At 39.3% G+C, this 21854-nt stretch overlaps 1 protein-coding gene across 1 annotated transcript in view; it reads left to right on the top strand.

Moving 5' to 3' along the window:
• LOC124595367 (Down syndrome cell adhesion molecule-like protein Dscam2) overlaps window positions 1–21854 on the top strand; it is a 266443-nt gene that overhangs the window by 212887 nt on the left and 31702 nt on the right. The window contains exon 17 of the mRNA XM_047134085.1: window positions 20288–20523. Coding sequence (XP_046990041.1) covers window positions 20288–20523 — 236 coding nt within the window. The remainder of the gene's footprint in view (window positions 1–20287; window positions 20524–21854) is intronic.

Below are 21854 nucleotides of genomic sequence, written 5' to 3'. Positions count from 1 at the left end.
TTCATGTGAACACAACTCACACATACATGTCCACTGCCTCTGACTGTTGAGGCAAGACTATGACCAACAGTGAATGATGGGAGAAGCAATCTGGGAGATGGGGTAAGGAGAAAAAAAATGGTTCAAATGGCTCTGAGCACTATGGGACTTAACTTGTAAGGTCATCAGTCCCCTAGAACTTAGAACTACTTAAACCTAAGTAAGCTAAGGACATCACACACATCCATGCCCAAGGCAGGATTCGAACCTGCGACCGTAGCGGTCGCGCGGTTCCAGATTGTAGTGCCTAGAACCGCTCAGCCACCCCTGCCGGCCGATAAGGAGAAGCCTGGGATGGGGAGGAGTAAGGGTAGCAGAGTAGGGGTGAGGGTTGGTAGGGTGCTGTTTGTGGGAGCATACAGAGATGAGGTGGGGAGATTGTAGTGCAGCTACGTGCAGTTGAGAGGCTAGACATGGGAGAGGGGGGGAGAGTGGAAAAAGAGAGAAGTACAAAGATTGTCAGTGGTGGAATGAAGGCTGTGTAGTGCTGGAGTGGCAACAGGGAAGGGGAGAGGTGGATGAATGACAGTGGCTAACGAAAGTTGAGGCCAGGTTATCTGAACATAGCATACATTGTAGGGAGATTTCCCATCTGTGCAATTCAGAAAAGCTGTTTTTGGTAGGAAGGATCCAGATGGCACAGACCATAAAGTGGTCATTGAAGTAAAAAGTGTTGTGTTGGGTAGTGTGCTGTGTAACTAGGTAGTGCAGCTGTTTCTTGGCCACATTTTGTCAGTGGCCATTCATGTGAGCAGACAACTTATTGACTGATATGCCCATATCAAATGCGGCACATTGATTGCAGCTTAGCATGTAGATCACATGACTGGTTTTGCAGGTAGCCCTGCCTTTTATGGGATAGCTGATGCTTGCAAGCAGACTGGAGTAATTGGCAGTGGGAGGATGTATGGAACAGGTCTTGCATCTAGGTCTATTACAGGCATATGAGCCTTGAGGCGAGAGGCTGGGAGAGGGGTGGAGGAGGGATGGATGAGGATATGGTGTAGGTTTGATGGGCAGCAGAATACCACTGTGGGAGGGGAGGGAAGGATAGCAGGTAGGACTATCCATCATTCCCACCCCTTCCACTGTGGTATCCAGTTACTCACCAAACCCACAGTCATTTTATTTCCATGAATTGAGCTGTCAGTTTGAAAAAGTGATATATTTTTAATGACAAATTTCATTAAGGAATAAATATATTGGGAAGTAGTAGTTAGAATCCCTAGTTCCCTAAAGAGGCTTCTGCAGGATGTTCTTGAGTTCACACCACATATAACTCTTACTGCATGTTTTTGTGCCCAGAAAACTTTAGCTTGGCTTGATGAATTACCCCAAAAAATAATCCCATATGACATTATGGAATGAAAGTAAGCATAGTATGCCAGCTTTTTCATTTTTTATATCTCCTATGTCTGACACAATTCGCATTGCAAACAGAGATTTGTTAAGACACATCAAAGTTCTGTGGTGTGCTCCTCCCAGTTGAATTTATTATCTAGCTGTAATCCCAAGAATTTAACACTGTTCACTTCTTCTATCTGTTTGTCATTGTATGTTAAGCATATACTCGTGGGACACCCCTTACAAGTTCTGAATGGCATGTAGTGTGTTTTTTCAAAGTTTAATGACAAAGAATTGGCTAGGAACCAGTGATTAATGTCCACAAATATTTTATTATCCGATCTTTCTAAGACTACACTTGATTTGCTATTTATTGCAATGTTTGTATCATCGGCAAACAAAACGAACTTGGCATCTGCTAATGTTACTGATGAAAGGTCATTGATATACACAAGAAAAAGTGATGGCCCTAAAATGAAACCATGTGGGACCCCACATGTAATTAGTTCCCAGTTGGATGATGCCTGACAGCTTAATACATGTCTCTTTCCTAATAACACCTTTTGTTTCCTGCCAGAGATTTGAACCATTTTGCAGCATTTCCTGTTACACCATAATATTCTAATTTACTTAAAAGGATATTGTGATTTACACAGTGAAATGCCTTTGACAGATCACAAAATATACCAGTTGCCTGCAATTTTTTGTCTAATGAATTAAACACATTTTCACTGTAAGTGTAGATAGCCTTCTCAATATCAGAACCCTTTAGAAATCCGAACTGTGACTTTTACAGTATGTTATTTGAGATAAGATGGTTATAAAGCCAATTGTACATTACTTTTTCTAAAATTTTTGAGAATTCTGGCAAAAGTGAAATTGGACAGAAATTTGATGCTATTTCTTTATCTCCCTTCTTAAACAGTGGCTTAACTTCAGCACACTTCAACCATTCAGGAAGTATTCCACTTATAAATGACTGGTTACACAGACAGCTTAATGTGTTACTTAACTAAGAATCACATTCTTTAATTAACTTTGTTAATGTTTCATCATACCCACTACATGTTTTTGATTTTAAAGATTTTATGATGGACATCATTTCTGCTGGGGTAGTGAGGGTTAAGTTCATATTATGGAAGTTACTTGAAATGTCCGGGCTGAGGTATTCCATAGCAGCATCTACAGAACCTGACAACCCCATCTTTTCAGTAACAGTTATAAAATGTTTGTTAAAAAGTTCTGCAAAACTATACACATCTGTCACCAATGTATCATATACTGATTCAGAGCAAGGCATTTTGGCTGAAATTACTTGTTTGGCAGTCTTTATGTTGTGCCTGTCTGTTACTCAACACCTCCACTACAAGGTGAGTAGAAATCGACATTTTTCATAATATGTACAATTTTCAGATGTTTCTCAGTTTGGTCAGTCTTGTCTTGGAGATTTGACTCAGTTTAAGCAATTCTGGATTCAACTGAACCTACCTGAGTGTCAGTCTCTTTCTTTTTAAAATCTCATTTTATAAACTCCTTTACTTCATTATCAGTAGTATCAATTTTACCACCCAAGTCTTTATTTAAATCATTTTTATTGCATCATTTCTGCCATGCAGGTCTTTATTCTGGTTTGTAAATTGTGCAATCATAAAAAATTTTATTTGTTCAGATAATCATTGTTTCAACAAAAATTTATCAATAATCAGAATCTCTAAATTGAATGCTCATACTACTAGCATTTTTGACCACTGCTCTCTCAGTATGACTCTGGTTAAGTTCCACATTAGTGTCTACTATTATCGCTGCTTCGTTAAGACTCTCATCACTTAAACCCAGCCCTGTTCAACTAATGGTAATTCACTTTGGTTTTTCATATTCAGCACAGTCTAAATACAACACAACCTACAAAGAAGTATTTTGTATGACCTATCAGATCACAACCAAGCAAAGAAAAGAAAAATATAGGGTACTTTACTTTTGTGTCCACATTGGTGAGGTCCTATGGGATAATTCCAGTTATTCACTTTATTTCATTTCTTGTTCATCCATTCACAATCTTGGACTGTATTGCAGTTTTTGGCATCTGTGGCTCCTATAGTCCTTGAAATTTTATATTTACAATTTCATAACAAAACCAAATCTGAAACTTAACATAGTTTAGAACATCAATCTTGGTTTTCTCAGATGGATGCCACTTCCTCCATCAAATTAAAACATTCTGTAGCTTATTCAACCTCTTATAACATTCTGTTGTTAACACAATTTACTTAACTTTATAATTACATGTTTTCTTTGTCAATGGGAATAACCTCATTACAATCAATTGTGCATATTGTCCTGTGGCTCTGCATCATCTCAAGTTTCATTTCAGGAATTATAACTACTTAAGAACAGATCTGGCTCACAATTTTAAAATAAAAGATCTTTTGTTTTTGAACCATTTCACACAGTCATATGACACAGACTGGGCATCAGAAAAATATGGAGAAGATTGTCTGACTGTCATTACATCAGTGTTACTTAAATACTTCTACAATAATCAAATTCAAGAAAAAGCATTTTTTAACAAGATACTTTTTACAATTTCAAGTTAATTAATTACATGAAACCAAATATGACTTTAAAATGTAACTGGATAGATAAAATACATATTCACCAAGCAGTGGCAGGAGAACAACACATATATAGTTTGCAAGCTTTCAGAGCTGTGGCTCCTTTTTGTGGAAGTAAGGCTGAAGGGGAAGGAAGAGGTGTCAAGGACAACAAATGATGAGGTTTAGGAAAAGGGGCACAGTTCAGAAAAAAAATATGATGTTAGTCCTAGTATTACATAAACACTTTTGTATGATAATAATTCCAGTGAAACTCCAAATACAACACACTGAAATAAATAACATCCTCCATTAACTATTTGTTTTGCTTTTACATAATATTTTAGAATAATTGCAATGTATATAATGTTGCTAACATGAATTACAGAAGTAATTACACTCTACAACCTGCAAAAAATGTCCTTTTCTTTAATCTCTTTATTGCAGGTTATGTAAATGTAATGTTTACATTATGCTGTTAACATCGTAATTTCCACAAGTAGTACATTTGAAAAGTAACATTGTGAGTCAAAATTGTTTTAAAAAGTGATACACAGTTTTAAAAAACTGGTTCAAAATAACAGCAAATATATGATCAGACTTCTTTAGTTGGGTTATGTAACAAATATCACATACATGGGAATCATATTCTTGGGTAGTCAGTTACACGAGATATTGGTACCGTAAACTGTGTTTGAATGTCTATCAGTAAATTATTGTTCTGTATCCCTATTCCCTTACAGTTCAAACACCACTATGATCTCTTCTCTTTTATATGCCGGGTAGTAAGAAAAGAGATATAGGAATTTACAGCAGCGAGAAGATCAGACGTACTACACAATAGATAAAAGCCATGAATGTTGACCCCATATGCCAAGAGGTAATAGAAAATATTGAAGAAGAGCTGTAATGATCTATAGCACCAATCTCTACTACCAGCAAACCTGTCATGAAAAACAGGCTCACCAACTCAGACTCACCACAGCCATCAAATGACAAATCAGTATCTGACCAATGCATGTACAACAAACACTTCTGCCAAGCATAACATCCCACAGAAGAACAGGCATTTGGAGGACTGAGGACAGCATGCTGGCGTGTTTCCTGTGTGGACACCCTGGACATCTTGTATCCTACTTCAGAGAAAAAAGACAAGTGTTCAACAACTATTACACCCCAAGATATCAACAATCACGACAGTCCTATTTTTCCTTGTCAACTGCAGGTGATTATAGTCAACCTGTGGATTGAAGCCTGTTACTGTATCCTGGATGAGGTCATTCGCCACCATGCCACAGCTGTTCCCCATTGCCAAAGAAAGGTACCAGTCACTCAGCTAGTCACCAAATTCTTGAAAACTAAGCAAGGCTACCATCTATGGAGGTGAGGCTGCCACAAATCCTCCATGGACAACAGTCACCAAGAAGTCAGGAAATCTCATCATCGTTATCATCAGCGGCCCACCTGTCTAGGCGTTCATTGACTCACAGACTGCTTTATTGTATTATCAAATATTTATCATCACCAGCTAAAGAGGACTATGTTCCATGATATGGAAGCAGTTGTGCTGAAGGTCACAAATGGGAAATGTTCCCAGCCAACAGAAACATGTAATACAAAAATAACAATAAGTGGCAGAGCATTGTCCTTCAGATTTGTCATTTTAACAGAATACAGTAAAAAAATGGTTCAAATGGCTTTAAGCACATGGGACTTAACATCTGAGGTCATCAGTCCCCTAGACTTAGAACTACTTAAACCTAAGTAACCTAAGGACATCACACGCTGATTCGAACCTGCGACCGTAGCAGCAGCGCGGTTCCAGACTGAAGTGCCTAGAATACTGTCAGAAAGTTATTCTAGGGTGGGACTTCTTGCAAGTAACACAAGCATTCATAGACAGTGGAAGCTTAGAGCTTCAGAGTGGCTAAGTTATTCCTACAAGAATACTTAAGTAAGTTTGTTCTGGGCAGTTGTTTGCCATTGAAGATTTTTTTTCCTGCCATCATCAAATGATTTCCACTTGTCAGTCTAGACATTCAGTAAACTGGAAAGCTTTTGTCATTCACGAACAGCAACTCAAGGTCATAAAAGAAGTCATCATATCAACAATAGTCATAAGCATTTTGGATTGTCAAACAGAACTTTGGACCACTAGTTGTCATGAGCAGCAACAACTCATCCCTAAAGGTAAGTGTTTTGGGCCAGCCTAACAAGTCCAGGATGGGCAGCTCAGTGCCATAAACAAAAAAAACATTCTCCACTAGCACTACAGGCAATGCAATGGTGGAAGCTACTATCAAACTGCAAATAGGATCTGACCTGACAGAAGAATAATGTTGTTAACTGTTAGTTCTGCGCCAACTTTTGGATGTTTTCAGATCCAAAGTGAAGAAAAAACAGACAAAGCAGCCCAAGGTAAAACACCACATCAATGCCAGGGATCTCCCACCAATTAGCCAGTGCTCATCTAGGTTATCACTGGCTGAATGATGTGTAATGCTTGAGGAAGTGGCAAGATACTGCAAGATGTCATTCAACCTTCAGAGTCCTTGATCCTCTCCTGTGGTCCTTGTGGAAGGAGGATGGCAGATAGCATTTCTGTATCAGTTACCAAAACTGATTGACACCCTAGATTGCTTGAAAGGAGGAAAGTATTTCTCAACTGAGGATATACAGGTAGGTTACTGGCAAATTTAAGTTGATCAGGCTGACAGGGAAAAGACTGCCTTCATAACACCTGAGAGTCTCTGTGTGTTCAAAGTCATGCCAGTTGGAATGATCATTTCATCTACATCTACATCTACATCATACTCCGCAAGCCACCTAATGATGTGTGGTGGAGGGTACTTTCAGTACCACTATCTGATCCCTCCAACCCTGTTCCATTTGCAAATAGTGTGCGGGAAGAATGATTGTTGATAAGCCTCTGTATTGGCTCTAATTTCTCAAATTTTCTCCCCATCGTCAATACGTGAGATGTATGTGCATGGAAGCAATATGTTGTTTGACTCCTCTTCAAAAGTGCTGTCCCAAAATTTCAATAGCAGATCTCTCCATGATGCACAATGTCTCTCTTGTAATGTCTGCCAGTGTAGTTTGTTTAGCATCTCCATAATGCTCTCTTGCCAACTAAATGATCCCATGACAAAACCCACTCTTTGTTGGATATTCTCTATCTCCTCTTTTAGCCCTACCTGATTGAGATCCCAGATAGATGAACAATACTCAAGAATCAGGCAAACAAGTGCCTTATAAGCCACTTCTTTCCTGGATGAGTTACATTTCCTAAAGATTCTTCCAGTGAATCTGAGTCTTGTGTCCGCTTTTTCCACTATCTGTTTTATATGGTCATTCCACTTAAGATCGCTCTGGATAGTTATGCCTAGATACTTTATGGCAGACACTGTCCCCAACTGTTTTTCATCAATAGTGTAGCTGTATGGTAGTGGATTTCTTTTCCTATGTATGAACAATATGTCACTTATTTTTACATTCAGGGTCAACTGCCAGAGTCTGCACCATTCATCAATTCTATGCAGGTCGTTCTGTAAATTCTTACTACCTTCTGGCATTGCTACTTTGGTATAAACAACTGCATCAACTGCGAATAGCCTTAAAGGGCATCCAACACTTTCTACTAGATAATTTATATATATTGTGAACAGCAACGGTCCTATCACAATTCCCTGTAGTACTCTGGATATTACCTTTACATATGTTGATTTAGTTCCGTTAAGAGCGACCTGCTGAGTTCTAACTGCAGGAAAGTCTTGAATCCAATTACATGTCTGTTCCGATACTCCGTGAACTCATATTTTTTTCATTAAACGGCAATGTGAAACAGTATCAAATGCCTTACTGAAATCAAGGAACATGGCATCAGCCTGAGCACCATTGTCCACTGCACTGTGGATCTCATGGAGGAACAGAGTGAGCTGAGTTTCACAGGATCTCTGTTTGAGGAATCCATGTTGATTTTTATAGAGGAGCTATTCATTTACCAAGAACATCATAATTCTTGAGCACAAAACATGTTCCATATTTCTACAACACATTGACGTCAACAACATAGGTCCATAGTTGTGTGAATCTGTCTTACAACCTTTCTTAAAAATGGGAATGACTTGCACTTTTTTCCAGTCATTAAGTACCTTTTGTTGCTCAAGCGATCTATGATAAATTACTGCTAGAAGGGGAGCAAGTTCTTTGGCATAATCTTTAAAGAATCTTATATGTATCTCATTTGGTCCTGAAGCCTTTCCACTACCAAGTGATTGTAGCTGCTTTTCAATTCCATGATAGGTTTTTTCAATATCTGCCATTTGTACATCAGCATGATGATTGAAAGGAGGGTCAGTATTATGATCTTCTGTAGTGAAACAACTTCAAAAGACTGAATTCAATATTTCAGCCTTCTCTCTGTTACCTAACTGATTTTACATAGACCAAAATCTCTTAGGTTTTTTACTCAGGTCAGCTGATAACGTCTTACTTTCTAAATCATTGAACGCTTCTCTTATTGCTCTCCTTATGCTCATTTTCACTTTTTTTTTTTTTTTCAGCTAGGTTTTTTCTTGTCTTGAATCTGAGATGAAGTGCTCTTTGTTTACGTAGAGCTTTCCTAATATGGCTGTTAAACCATGGTGGATCTTTCCCATCCCTTAAAACCTTACTTGGAACACACTTGTCTAGGGTACATTGAATGATGCCTTTGAATTTTTTCCATTTGTTCTCCACATCTCCATCCTCATCACAGAATATTTGATGCTGACTGCTGAGATATTCTGAAATTTGTATCCTGTCACCCTTGCTGAGCAAATATATCTTTCTACCTTTCTTAACATTCTTTGTAGGAACCACCATCATAGATGCTGTCATAGCCTTATGATCACTGATACCTTCCTCTGCGTTAATTGATTCGATAAGTTCAGGTCTGTTTGTTGCCAGGAGGTCTAAGATGCTTCCCTCATGAGTTGGTTCTCTAACTATCTGCTCAAGGCAATTTTCAGACAAAACATCCAGAACAATGTCACATGATTCCCTGACCCTGGCACCAGTTTTGATGGCTTAACACTCCCAATCTATGCCTGCCAAGTTGAAGTCACCCCCTATTACAACGGCATGATCAGGAAAATTACTAATGATATTCTGCTCTGTCTGAAGTGCTCTACGATTACAGGTCCTGACCCATGTGGTCTATAAAAGCATCCAGTCACCATTTTTGACCATTCTTTGATACTCAGTTTCATCCAGATTAATTCACATTCAGAATCCATGATAACCTCGCTAGATTTTATCAAATGTGTTACTGCAATAAACATGCCACCACCATTGGGGACTAACCTATCCTTATGATAAATATTCCAGTCTGAACTTAGGATTTTGTTGTCGTTGACATCTGGCTTCAACTAGCTTTCTGTTCCCAATACTGTCTGTGCATTCTAACCTTGAATAAGCGATACTAATTCTGGGACCTTCCCTTGGATGCTCCTGCAGTTTACTAAAATTATATAAATCTTTTCCATTTCTGATCTGTGAGGACGTAGATTTTCTGAGGTTGCTGGGGCTGACTTAACAGGCAAATTGTGTTTGCTCCCAAGGGAGGGGTCCTCTAACCTAAAAAAGCCCCATGTGCAAGCCACATGTACTCCACTACCCTAGTAGCTGCTTCCTGCATGTAGTGCATGCCTGACCTATAAAGGGGAATCCTACAATTCTGCACCTGAGAGCAGACATCAAGAAATTCACATCCACTACCATTGCAGAGTCATCCGAGCCTCTGGTTTAGACCTTCCACTCTGCTCCAGACCAGAGAACCACAATCAACCCTGGGTACGATGCCACAAATAGACAGCTTAGTCTGCACCCCGCATGTGTTGCTAGTAGCCTTCACCAAATAAGCCAGCCACTGAAAGGAGCTGAGGATGTTCTCAGAACCCAAGTGGCAGGAGTCATTCGTGCCGAAATGTTCCACTACATGCAGCCGGTTGCACCCAGTGCACTCGATAGCTGCTGGCAGAGCCTCCTCCACATCATGGATGAGACCTCCCAAAAACATACCGAATGCACACTGGAATTCTTTCTCACCTTGCCTGCTAACTCCCTGAGGGGATCCATCACCCGCCTGACATTGGAGCTCCCAATGGCTAGCATACCCACCCTCTGTACTTGTCCAGACTGGGCAAGAAAATCGACCGTTGGCCCAACAGGAGGGGCATCCTGTGCTGGCTCAGAGCTATCATGAACATTGGGAAGCATCTTGTACCTCTTGCTAAGACATAGGGAGCCAGCTGCACAGCCTGCTCCCTATTTTGCCTTCTGCCCAGTGACACTTGAACCCACCACTGTCTGCCACCCACTCTGGAGTGAGGACAGACCAGTCAGATGTTGGTGTATTGGAAGCCATGGTGACATACAGGCCACTGGGGAATTCCAGTGACACCAAATGTGTCACAAGTCTTGTAACACACCAGCCACCTTCGAGCATATGATGGACAATCTGACCAACAATGTAAATGGATTATGTTTCTTTGATGTCAGTATGACATTGTTGTTTGTCTCAAAGACATTTGAAGAACATTTAAGCTGCCAAACAGCTGTGTTGAGGTGCATTCAGAATGCAGGTCTCCACATGAATCTGAAAAAGTTCCTCTTTGTCACCCAAGAATTGAAAATCTTGGCAGATCTAGTTAATGGTGATGGAGTCTGTCCCAATCTAGAGAAAATAAAAGCAGCTACCAATTTTATAACTCCTCAGCACATTTGTGATATGAGAAGTTTTCTTGGAATGTGCTCATATTATCAGCAATTCATAATGGACTTCTACACACGGCTGGTCCCTTGCAAGAACTGTTGCAGAGAGATGCCAGTTTTTCTTGGAATGAGATGCAAGAAAAACCTTTCCTTGTCCTTCTTCTCCACTGCTAGAACTGCATAATGAAAATAATGAGACAAAACTTCACACCAATGCAAGCAGTTAGGGGATTGGTGCATCTCTAGTGCAAATTCAGGAAGGGGATGAGAAGAATATAGCTTATGTGTACAGAGTACTCACCAAAGTCACTGTGGAACAGTACCTTATGGTCGTTTTGTGCATCAACAGGTTCCAGCCATATTAATTTGCCATTCACTGTTGTGTTGGATCATCATTCTCTATGCTGGCTGACTAGTCTGAAGGACCTGTCATGTTAACCGACAAGATGAGCACTGAGGCTTCAGGGGTACAACATCAGAATTGTATACAATAACAGATGCAAACACAAAGACACTGACAGCCTTTCAAGGACTCTTTTGGCAGAACACAGGAGCATGGCTAAACAAGAAACCTGGCTCACTTATAGTCCTTGGACACCTAGAAGAAGGACCGAGAGTGCTATAATGCCAGTCACTGGCCAGTGAGGAACATGTGATACTTGGTAGATATTTTTATGCCTGTATAAAAAGTGGGACTATCAGAAAAAGACAACTTTGGACCATATTGTATCATTAGCTGCTTGTTGGGTATCACATATGATGTTGAGACTTATGACCTTTATCAAGAGAACAAAATCACAGAGACATCATCCATGCTCTCCATTTGAAGCCCAATTACGATCCTGAGTCACAGATCTACGATGGGGGCTTCTCATTCAAGGTTACTGAAAGCCCACTCAATGATTACGTAACTTAAACAGGAAGGGCTACCTTTCATGCTCGCCATAGTTTAGAGGATGTGACAACATAACTAGAACAAAGGTTCTTCCAGTGCTGCTAGCCAGAGATCACTGACTAGATCAAGATTTAGAATGCTGGAGTCAGCTCCAATGAGAACTTCTGAAACAGTGGATCTCTGTATTTCCAAGAGAGGGTTCAATATCGCAAGTTCTGCTGTGTACAATGTGGAGCAATGGTTAGCATCACTGGCTGACACGCTGTAGGTTGCCAGTCCAGATCTGATCACCAGAAAATATTTGTTATTTAGTATTTATCACTTCTAGAATTTTCTCAAAACTCTATGTGTTTCTTTGCATATTCTGAAATATCTGATATTTGTATAAATAGCAGCACTCTCCATCCAGGAGAAAGCTCTGTTCAGTCTGTACATTAGTGTCTGTCATAAACATGCTTTCAGTGTTAAGTATTGTACTTTATTCACAACTCTGCTTTTGGATTAGGACTTGGTTTTGGTTATGACATGTCACTAATGAAAAATATAAAAATGGTAGTTGACAGAACATGAAGTTATTTAACAGAAACACACCTGTGATGCCAGAACACAGAGAAGCCGGTTGTATACACCTTAAAGTTAACCATTTGTGGCCACTGATAGATGTGGATTATCAACATACAAATGATAAGTACCTCCCCAATGAAGAACACTAATTGTCAAGGTAAACATCCCTTGTGTAGCAGAAGAATGAATCAGGATAATTCATTATTGTGAGGAGAAGGCAAATGCAAGGCAGTGCAATTTACAAACTTTATGTCCTCTTGTTACAACCTTGAAAAATTTCTACCAAAAGCTAATGCTTATTTATTTATTTATTCTCCATTGAAAATTCAAGATTTGTTTTAGACAGTGACTTCACACACACACACATACACACACACACACACACACACACACACACACACACACACACACACACACACACACACAATCTTCCTCATCCACTGGGCTCTGGCTAAGGTGGCGAGCTGCAACAGGAGCATATAGGCTGAAGTGCTTCCGGCATGGACACATTCTGCACCCACCTTCCCATGTCAAACCCAAACCGTATGGCAACACCAGCAACACAGGGGCTGTTCCCATGTCGATCTCAGGCATCGGCTCTGGTGACGGTGCTTACAGTTCTGATGATGCTAGTAACAGTGGTTGCCAGGGAATGGGTGATGGAATCCCTGATTATGATGCCAGAAGTGATAGAGGAACTGCCGGTTCAGCCACTGAGGATGGATGCCCTCATCCGCATGGGAGTGGATAACCAACAGCTGCAGGTGACATGGCACCCGATGTGGATGGGCTTGGAGGTGATGATGTGACATCAGGGAGAGCCCAGTTGTCCACATGAAGGTGAAGCTGATCACGGTGCCTCGAGCAGAGGCTGTCCTCCATGCAGGTATTGCAGAGACAGTGAACTTGGCATCTAGCAATGGCAGATGAAATCCTTTTAGGGTGACGTTCAAAACCACACACCCAGACACCCACACCAGGCCAGAAGAGGCATGGTGGCTGCAGAGATTGATGTACAGATCGAGGATGCAGGTTGTGTAGCAGTGTTTTCGGCTGGTGCCCATGGAGTAGCTCTGTGAGGCTCTTTTTGCCAAACGGCATGAAGTGGTACAAGGAGAGAAGCCAGTCTAAGGTAACATTGAACAAAGAGTTGGCAACATACTGTTTCATCTCACTTTTAAATGTTTGCACTAGACAGTCTGCATCACCATTAGATTGTGGATAGAATGGCAGGGCAAGGATGTGACAGATACCACAGGAATCGGAAAATCCTCTTGCAATGAATATTATCAGACACTTACATCTTGGGTACGTTTGCAAGAGAAAAAATTTTGGACAAGGCTGTGAAGGTGGCAGTTGTGGATGTGGAAACACAACAAACAACATATGGAAAATGAGAATATGTGTCAATGATCAACAGCCAATAAGCGTTGAGGAAGGGGCCAGCAAAATCCATGTCTACTGCCCCCAAGCACACAACCGCATTGGTCAAGAAGACAACAACACCTGGGGAGCTGCTTGGTGTGTCGCACACAGTGAACAGGAGGCAAACGGGCAGGTAACATCACTGCCAAAGCTGGGCGAAAACACATGTCGATGGGCCAAAGCTTTTGTGCATGACAGCCCCCAATGATTGGCATGTAATAAATGGAGAACCTATAAATGAAGCACTGAGTGGAACACTACCCAAGGATCCATGTGGTCCATGTCTAAAAGCAGAAAACCATCCACAACAGAGAATCAGTCTCAAAAGATGTAATAATTATGGAGGGGGTCAGACACATGAGAAGGTGGTGAATCTGGCCAACCATGTTGTAGTAATATTATGAGCTTCTACAAAACAGAATCTGAAGCTACAGCTTTCATGATCCATGCACTAGTTACAGGTAAGCCTTCAACCATCTGTGTGGTGACATCAATGTGGAAACAAAGCAATTTCTCTTGATCAGATCCTGAGTCTGGTCTGGCCAGGAGGCACAACAAACCATTGGTAATTACATATTGATTCATAGAGCAGGAATGAATCTTGTAGATCTAACATGAAAGAAAAAGAGCCCAATGTTGAATGTGATGTGTTGCTTTATCTGGTAATGATGCAGAAGGAATGAATAAGGAAATCAATGGTTTGTGATCGGTGATCAGGTGGAATTTGGTACCACAGAAAAAAACACTGAATTTCTTCACAGCATGCACAATGGCCAAAGATTCCTTTTCTATCTGAAAGTACCTGATCTGAGCAGTAGTCAGCATTTTTGAAGTATAAGCAACAGGCCGCTTGAGCCATCAGGATGTCTATGAGCCAGTACTGCCCCCAACTCATACTGTGAAGCATCAGTTGCAAGGGCCAACTGGAGGCCCGATTGGTAGGGCATTAAGCAGTGTGCAGACTGCAGCATTGTGTTAAGGGTGGAAAACATGGTTTCACAAGCCAGCGACCAGCAAAAGTGAGGCCTCTGCGCAGCAACTTAAGTAACAGCTATGCCCTAGGCAAAAATTTTATGGTTGTAGGCAACTTCGCGTAAAAAAACCTGAAGTTCTTTGACTGACCTAGGGTGTGGATGCAACACAACAGCAGAAACATGTTGATGGAAGGGTTTGAGACCCTCACAAGAAACTTCAAATCCAAGATAAATGATAGAAGGCTGAAAAGATTGATATTTTTCTAAATTACACTTCAACCAGGTCACTTGGAGGACAGAAAAAAAGAGTATGGAGGTTTTGTAAATGTTCCTCAGTGGAGGCCCCAGAAAGTACAATGTCATCCAAATAGTCACAACACAGAACAGAGGTGTAAGTTGCCCCAGAAAACGAAAAATAGTGGTAGCATTGGCAACTCCAAAAGGCATACACAAGTATTGATAGAGGCCAAAAAGGGTATTGACAACTAGCATAGTTGTGACTTTGTATCTAAAGCAAGTTGTGAATAGGCTTCCAGCTAGTCAGTTTTTGAGAAATATTGACCATCTGATAACTTTGCAAACATTTCATCTGAGTGAGGTATTGGGTAACTGTCCACTATTACAGAGGCGTAACTGGCTCAATGATTTCTTTACTGTAACTAAGGGCAGTAGACAATTCACTTCATACAATGGGCTGAACAATGCCAGATTTTGTGAAGCAATGTAATTCATTTTAACTTGTTCCCTGAGTGCTACTGTAATCAGACAGGCCCAGAAGAAATGACGTCAAGCAGAAGGTTTCATGGTAATGTGCACCTGAAAATTGTTAGTACACCCCAATCCAGGAGAGAACAAAGAGGAAAACTCAAAACATAATGCATCTAATCATGTCATTTGTTCAGACACTAAATTCAATTTATCTGAAATGGTAAAACCAAATAACTTAAAAAGCCTCTAATTCAAAAAAATTCTCTGTGCATGTGTTATATACAAGAAGATATGTGACCAGACTACTGTCTTGCAATATATGGGGGCAGAGAACTGGGCCAGAATAGGAATGTTCTATTTACTGCAATTTACTAACTTTCATGACACAGGGAGAAGTGGATGGGAGCCCAAGTCCATATAAGTTTGTGAGTTTATGCAGAACTTTGCAGAAAACCAGAACATCAATGAAAAGCTTGCTTTACATAACAGAAATAGTCTATAGAATGTTTACATCTACATCAGGATTGTTGTGCTGAATTTTTGTGTTCAAAGTGAAGCAATGCAACCTTTTTTGTTGCAATTATGACAGGTAGCACAGCATTTTGGGCTGTCTGGGTGCTCATAGATATTGAAACAATAAGGGCAGGATGGGAGCATGGAACACATACATTGCTGTTTAGTGGCCTGATTACTTTGCTGGTGCAACTGCTACTGGGAGCAAGGGCAGCCACCTTAAAACTGTGATCATGTGCAGACCACTGTGACCATGTCTTGCCCCTCTGAACTGCCTGAAGTTCAGTGTGAAGTGGAGGGTTGGATTCTGATATGCCACATTATGACTCATTTGGTTACCTGCAGCTCGAGACACCTTGAATGGCTGTGCAATAGCTAAAACCTCAGAGTATGATGGTCTTTCATACTGGAGGGCATGCTCTTGCACCTCATAATCCAGAGCTAAATGAAAGATAACATCTCTCACCATCTCATCACATATGACTCTTTATGCATATCAGACACAAAATGACAATGATGACTTAACCCATGGAGTTCAGCCACCCATGCTTGATAGGACTAACGTAGCTGCTTCCTACAGCAGTAAAACACAACTCGGGTTGCAATAATATGGGTGCATACACAGTAGTATTTTGAAAGAGGCCCACACATTTGCTGAAATGTTAAAGAAGAAAGATGATGTAGGACTTGATACATTCTTGGCAATATTTGTGAAACAAATAAGGCACAACATAAAATATCAACAGTAATCCAAAAAAATTGAAAGTGTTGTTACAGACATTTCTTGTATGCAACCCATTCCTCAATGGATTCATTGTATGTGGAAAAGGGAGGTGGATATGCTATGGGGGGCATGGTGGGTAAAACAGCAGGCAGCACAGTCTGAGGAGCATGCCGATTAGACAAAATAGAAACCAATTATTGAAGTACCTGAGTTTGATTGTCCAGCACCCATGATTGCTGATGCAATGCCATGACAAATGATCCTTGCTGTTCAAGCAATTTATATAAAATGTCCTCTGTAACAACATCAGCCATCACGAGCATGAACAGGGGACTAACCAGAGCAGAAATCTGCATAGAGAACAGGACCACACTTGTCACCAATCATGTTGTAATTAGGTATAAGTACAACATAACCAGTAGACTGAACATAGTTTTATTCTATGGAAACATTAACAACTTGAGGACAGTATTTAAGTAACATTCAGCAGGAATCAATTATGTACACAAGAGCTATAGCAGTACACATAGAGAACTGAGGCTGAGTGAATCTTGGCTATCCTTAAAGAGACCAGGTTCCATAGCAAGCTCTGACAGTGACTTCATGTGGGCATGCATGCACACACACACACACACACACACACACACACACACACACACACACACACACACACACAAGTCTGAGGTGCCCTCTGCGGATGACATAGCAGTACCACAAGTGTGACCTTTTGAAAGCATGCCCACAAGTCACTGCACTTAACTATTTAGATGACATAACAGTTATTAACCAGGGATCCAAAAAGAGTGAGCTGGCCCAGAATTGTTTTGGTGTCTTACTTCACTTGAAGAATTACTTCCAAAATAATTGATAAAGTAAAACAAGTCTAATTGACTTTCAAATATACCACCAACCTGATGGAGTGCTATCAGACGTTCTGTCAGATGACGATACAGAAATAAAATTGGATGATACAACTGCCTACCTTGGTGTAATGTTGAACAGACATCTCTCTTGCAAAAATCATATTGATCTTTTATTCCAAAAACCAAGAAAATCAGCTTTTGCTGTGAGGACACTGTCAAAAGTTCTGAATTATGTGCAGAGAAGTGTGATCTATTACGCTTTATTGTATCCATACTTCACATTTAGAATTGAAGTATGGGGGTGTGCCGCCACCAACCATATAAACAGACAATTTCTTAGAACATTTCTGATGGATAATATCAATGTCCTTGATAAAATACTTTAAAATTGAATTAAAAACACTCTTGACCGCTTTAAAATATTTATTGGCAATGGTAACTTGTTTTGGCCAAAATGGCATCATCTTCAGACTGTATACATTGAAATATTAAGTATAGAAAGAATTTATGATAATAATAGTAAAATATAAACTATGTAAAATATAACAAATGTTAAACGAAGAAATTACACCCATGTCGGCACTTGGCAGCAGTGAATGGAGCAAGTATCATGTATCCATGAACATCAACTGCTGAAGAATATTTTATTGCAGTCAAGGCCATTTTAAGTGATTTTTAAAATATAGAGTACCAGTATTTGTCCTTTAAAAAGAGGCATTAAGGATTCTATACAAGTTTAGTTATACTGAGTCTTGCAAATGGATGTTCAAAAGTAAGCATTTACTAACACCAATACATGTTTATAAAACTGTTTAATTCCTTTTGAATACAAGCAGTAAAGTAGTCTATTACATGGGAATCCAACTTTACAACAAACTTCCAAATAATTTAAAAATCTCCCGTGGAAGCTGCTTTGAAGTGGCCTTGAAGGAGTTTCCTAATGTAAATAGCAATACATAAGAAAGAATGGAGGGAGAGGAAAGTCTGCATTTTTAAATTGCTCACATAGGAGAATTTTCTCATTGAAAACAACCACATAAAAGTTAATGTTTGTTTATGTGAGCCGAAAATATCACTTGCCTTTCCTCTTAATGGCATGTGCACTTCAACAAGACAGTGACAAAGAGAAGGGAGGAAAGAAAAGAAAGAAAGAAAGGATGGGTGGGATAATAATTATCCTCAAATGGCTCCCAACTTTGCAGGAACATGTTCTGATAAAAACTGACATGGAGGAGCTAAAACATTTTATCACAAGACCATAATGCATGTGCTTACTGGAAACATATTTTCAAAATTCTAATATTCCTGTGCTAAGAACTTTATCCACTTAGCCCTATTATTGTTATTATTATTATTATTATTATTATCATTATTATAATTACTATTACTTCTGCTACTGTCCGAGCTGTAATAGCTAAACTTCAGCAATCCATTTAGAAGCTTTTCCATGTCAGTTGTGTTTTGTTACGGAAACAGTGTCATTATTTTGTGTATTACTTCTGGCTTGAATCTAGTTTTAGGTTTTAGAAAGATGCTGTGATGTTCACCTGCTTTATTTCTTCATTGATAGTCCTCAGTGTCAATGTACTGCATTTTTATACTGGCTGAAAAATGGGGGATGGAAGTTCAACACTGACTACTGTAAATGATGTAGTCGGCAGTTGCTCACTTGCGTTTCACAGTTCTTTACTTTCACTATTCTTAACACCCCTCCCCCCCTACCCCCACCACCACCACCACCACCACCAATATTACACAGTTAATATGGCCTGTTCACTATTGGTCAACTTTTGATAAGCCTCATTAATAGTCTGCAGGAAAACATCAGCATACTGCTACAATAGTTTACTGTTGTACATCTATGAGCAGTAAAAACCTAATCACACAGTTCACAGTCTTTCAGAATAATATGGTACATGTGGCACTATTGAACAGACACTGTCATTACTTTAAAACATGGCTTATTTGTGTTACACTTATTTCACAGTTAAGTTGATGCATTGTGTTGACCTAACCAATACAGGTTCCTCGTTTGAAAATCGGCCATGGACTGACTGTCTCAGGACTAAAAATCAGGCCTTTATATACCCTCACAATAATAGGTACTGAAACTATACATTGTTCAATGTTTAATTTACAGAAATTACAGTTAAAACGTAACTCATTCAATTAACTGAATACGTTGAAAAATGGCTTCTTTCTAACAGTTTCTTCTACCACAAAGGTTACATAGAATTATTTGTTTAAATGATGAAATTAACAGATATAGTTATACAAACAATACTTTTGAGAAACCTGGTAACTATTTTGGAAATAATTAAGGGTTGGCTTCACTAATATGTTTTCGAATAGAGTCAAATAAATACTTAAGAATCCTAGTAGTTGCTCTTACAAATGTTTATAATTAATTACAGAATTTATATTTGTTTGTAAGTCAACAATAGAATCTAAGACATGAAACAATTACTGATTTCACCCTATAACAGAAGATATTAATTATGAATTGTCAAAATAAATTAGGAAATTGATGACATAGAAAATTAGATCAGGTAGTATATTCCTTAAGTCTGAGGGCCAACCTTTCTCTTTTATGAAAATGCAGATTACACTCATATATGTTAACAGTAATTAGTCAAAAACTGGAAAAATGAATTTAGGAAGGCAAATGAAAAGAGAGGAAGTAAAAGGATCCCTGCTTGCTTCGTCACAATGCACAATTACCATGTAACTGAGAATAGAGTCCAGGATATTTATATTTAACTACATTAAAATGTATTATCACAACTACTTCAAAATGAAGGTTATATTGTTTTTTAATTAGCAATTGAAAGCTCATTTTTATACAATACTTGATGATTCAAGAAATGCTTCACAGCTATTATAACTTGCAGGCACAACATCTGAGAAGTCATGTGATATGGCTCCAACAGGGGGCACTTCTGCATGTACTGACCAGAAAGTTTCTGGATGTACCATGATGCCAAGCAGTCCCCGAACGGCCAGTGGGGACAGAGAAGAACCACTCTACCTACCTGAACCAGTGCCACCAGCTGCTCCAGCATCCACTGACACTGTAAATCCTTATGCTACATTCAGGTTGCCTCCAGATGCTGAAAACTTGCCTGCAGTGAGTATTGAGCAGTCATTTATTCCCAACCCTCTCCTTAATGTGTCATTTGTGTTCATGATGTGTGCGCGAACACATGTTGCACAAATCTATGAAGAGCCCACTGAATAAACAGGGTAAGTCACATTTTGTACATTTTTCAGGAAAGGAGATTTAAACTTTCAAGATGACAAAAAATGCTTAAAACATTCCAATCAAGGGTACCCAATCTAATTATGATGCTAAATTTAATGATTGTAGAGGAAGTACATCATAAAACAATAACAATTGAAATTACATGATAAAACAAAGTCTGCCATAAAAAGAACATGATAAGTCTGTCACTTTTTGATAGGCCTTTGTCCCTTCTTTGAGTTGTTTAGCCTTGGATCTTTCATTTTTCTGGTTTGGATTTTTTGTTGTTATGTGGTGGATTGGAATAGAAAATTTTTGCATCTGTTTAATTTCTTGAAGGTCTGTATGTTTTTCATATAATATTGACAGGAGCTCTGAAAGTATACCTTCTAGAATTAGTTATTTTCAAAACAATCTTGATTTACCTTATAAAAAGTTTCATGTTACAAAACACTTACCATTCCATGCTTGATGAGGCCATAAGAATTCCTCAGGTCACAGCAGTTGATGTCCGGACTCAATGTCTACATGTAGACCACCAGAATGTTCCAAATCTACTGGTGTCCAGGCTCCATTGTAAGTAATCCTGTGTTTGAACAGATTGTCCTCCTTCACAACCAGATGCTAAGGTCGCAGGTTCCAATCCTGTCTCGGGCATGGATGTGTGTGATGTCCTTAGGTTAGTTAGGTTTAAGTAGTTCTAAGTTCTAGGGGACTGATGACCACAGATGTTAAGTCCCACAGTGCTCATAGCTGTTTGGACCATTTTCACAACCACAGCTTCTCTGAACAGACATGTCTTGAAAGAACACTTCTGTTTGCAACATGCTTTTAAAAATGTTGTCCAATATTGTATAATTTCTTGTTGAACAGGAATCTTTGTCAGGCCTTGCATTAACTTTTGCAGTTTCAAAAGCATTAACCCAGTCTTCTGGTAACCTGCAATAGTTTTTGTTTTTATCAAGCCAAAGTTTTTATCACATTCCATCTATGAGTGTTCTCTTATTGGAAATACTGTTTGGACATTATCTAATTTCTTAATGGTATGAACGATATAATGAAGGTATAAGAAAACTGTGTAGTTCTTATTCTGTCCTGAGCATGAATCACAGAATATTACAGGAAGCCTCAGTTTTGGATCAAGGATTTCACTCACATAAATTGTGCAAAAAACTAATAATTTTATTCCCTACTTCTTTAGTGTAAGTATAAAATAT

The sequence above is a fragment of the Schistocerca americana genome, chromosome 2 (genome assembly GCF_021461395.2).
Source record: "Schistocerca americana isolate TAMUIC-IGC-003095 chromosome 2, iqSchAmer2.1, whole genome shotgun sequence".
Lineage (NCBI taxonomy): Eukaryota > Metazoa > Arthropoda > Insecta > Orthoptera > Acrididae > Schistocerca > Schistocerca americana.
The sequence above is the reverse complement of the archived record's forward strand: the minus strand, read 5'-3'. Positions and strand labels throughout refer to the sequence as shown.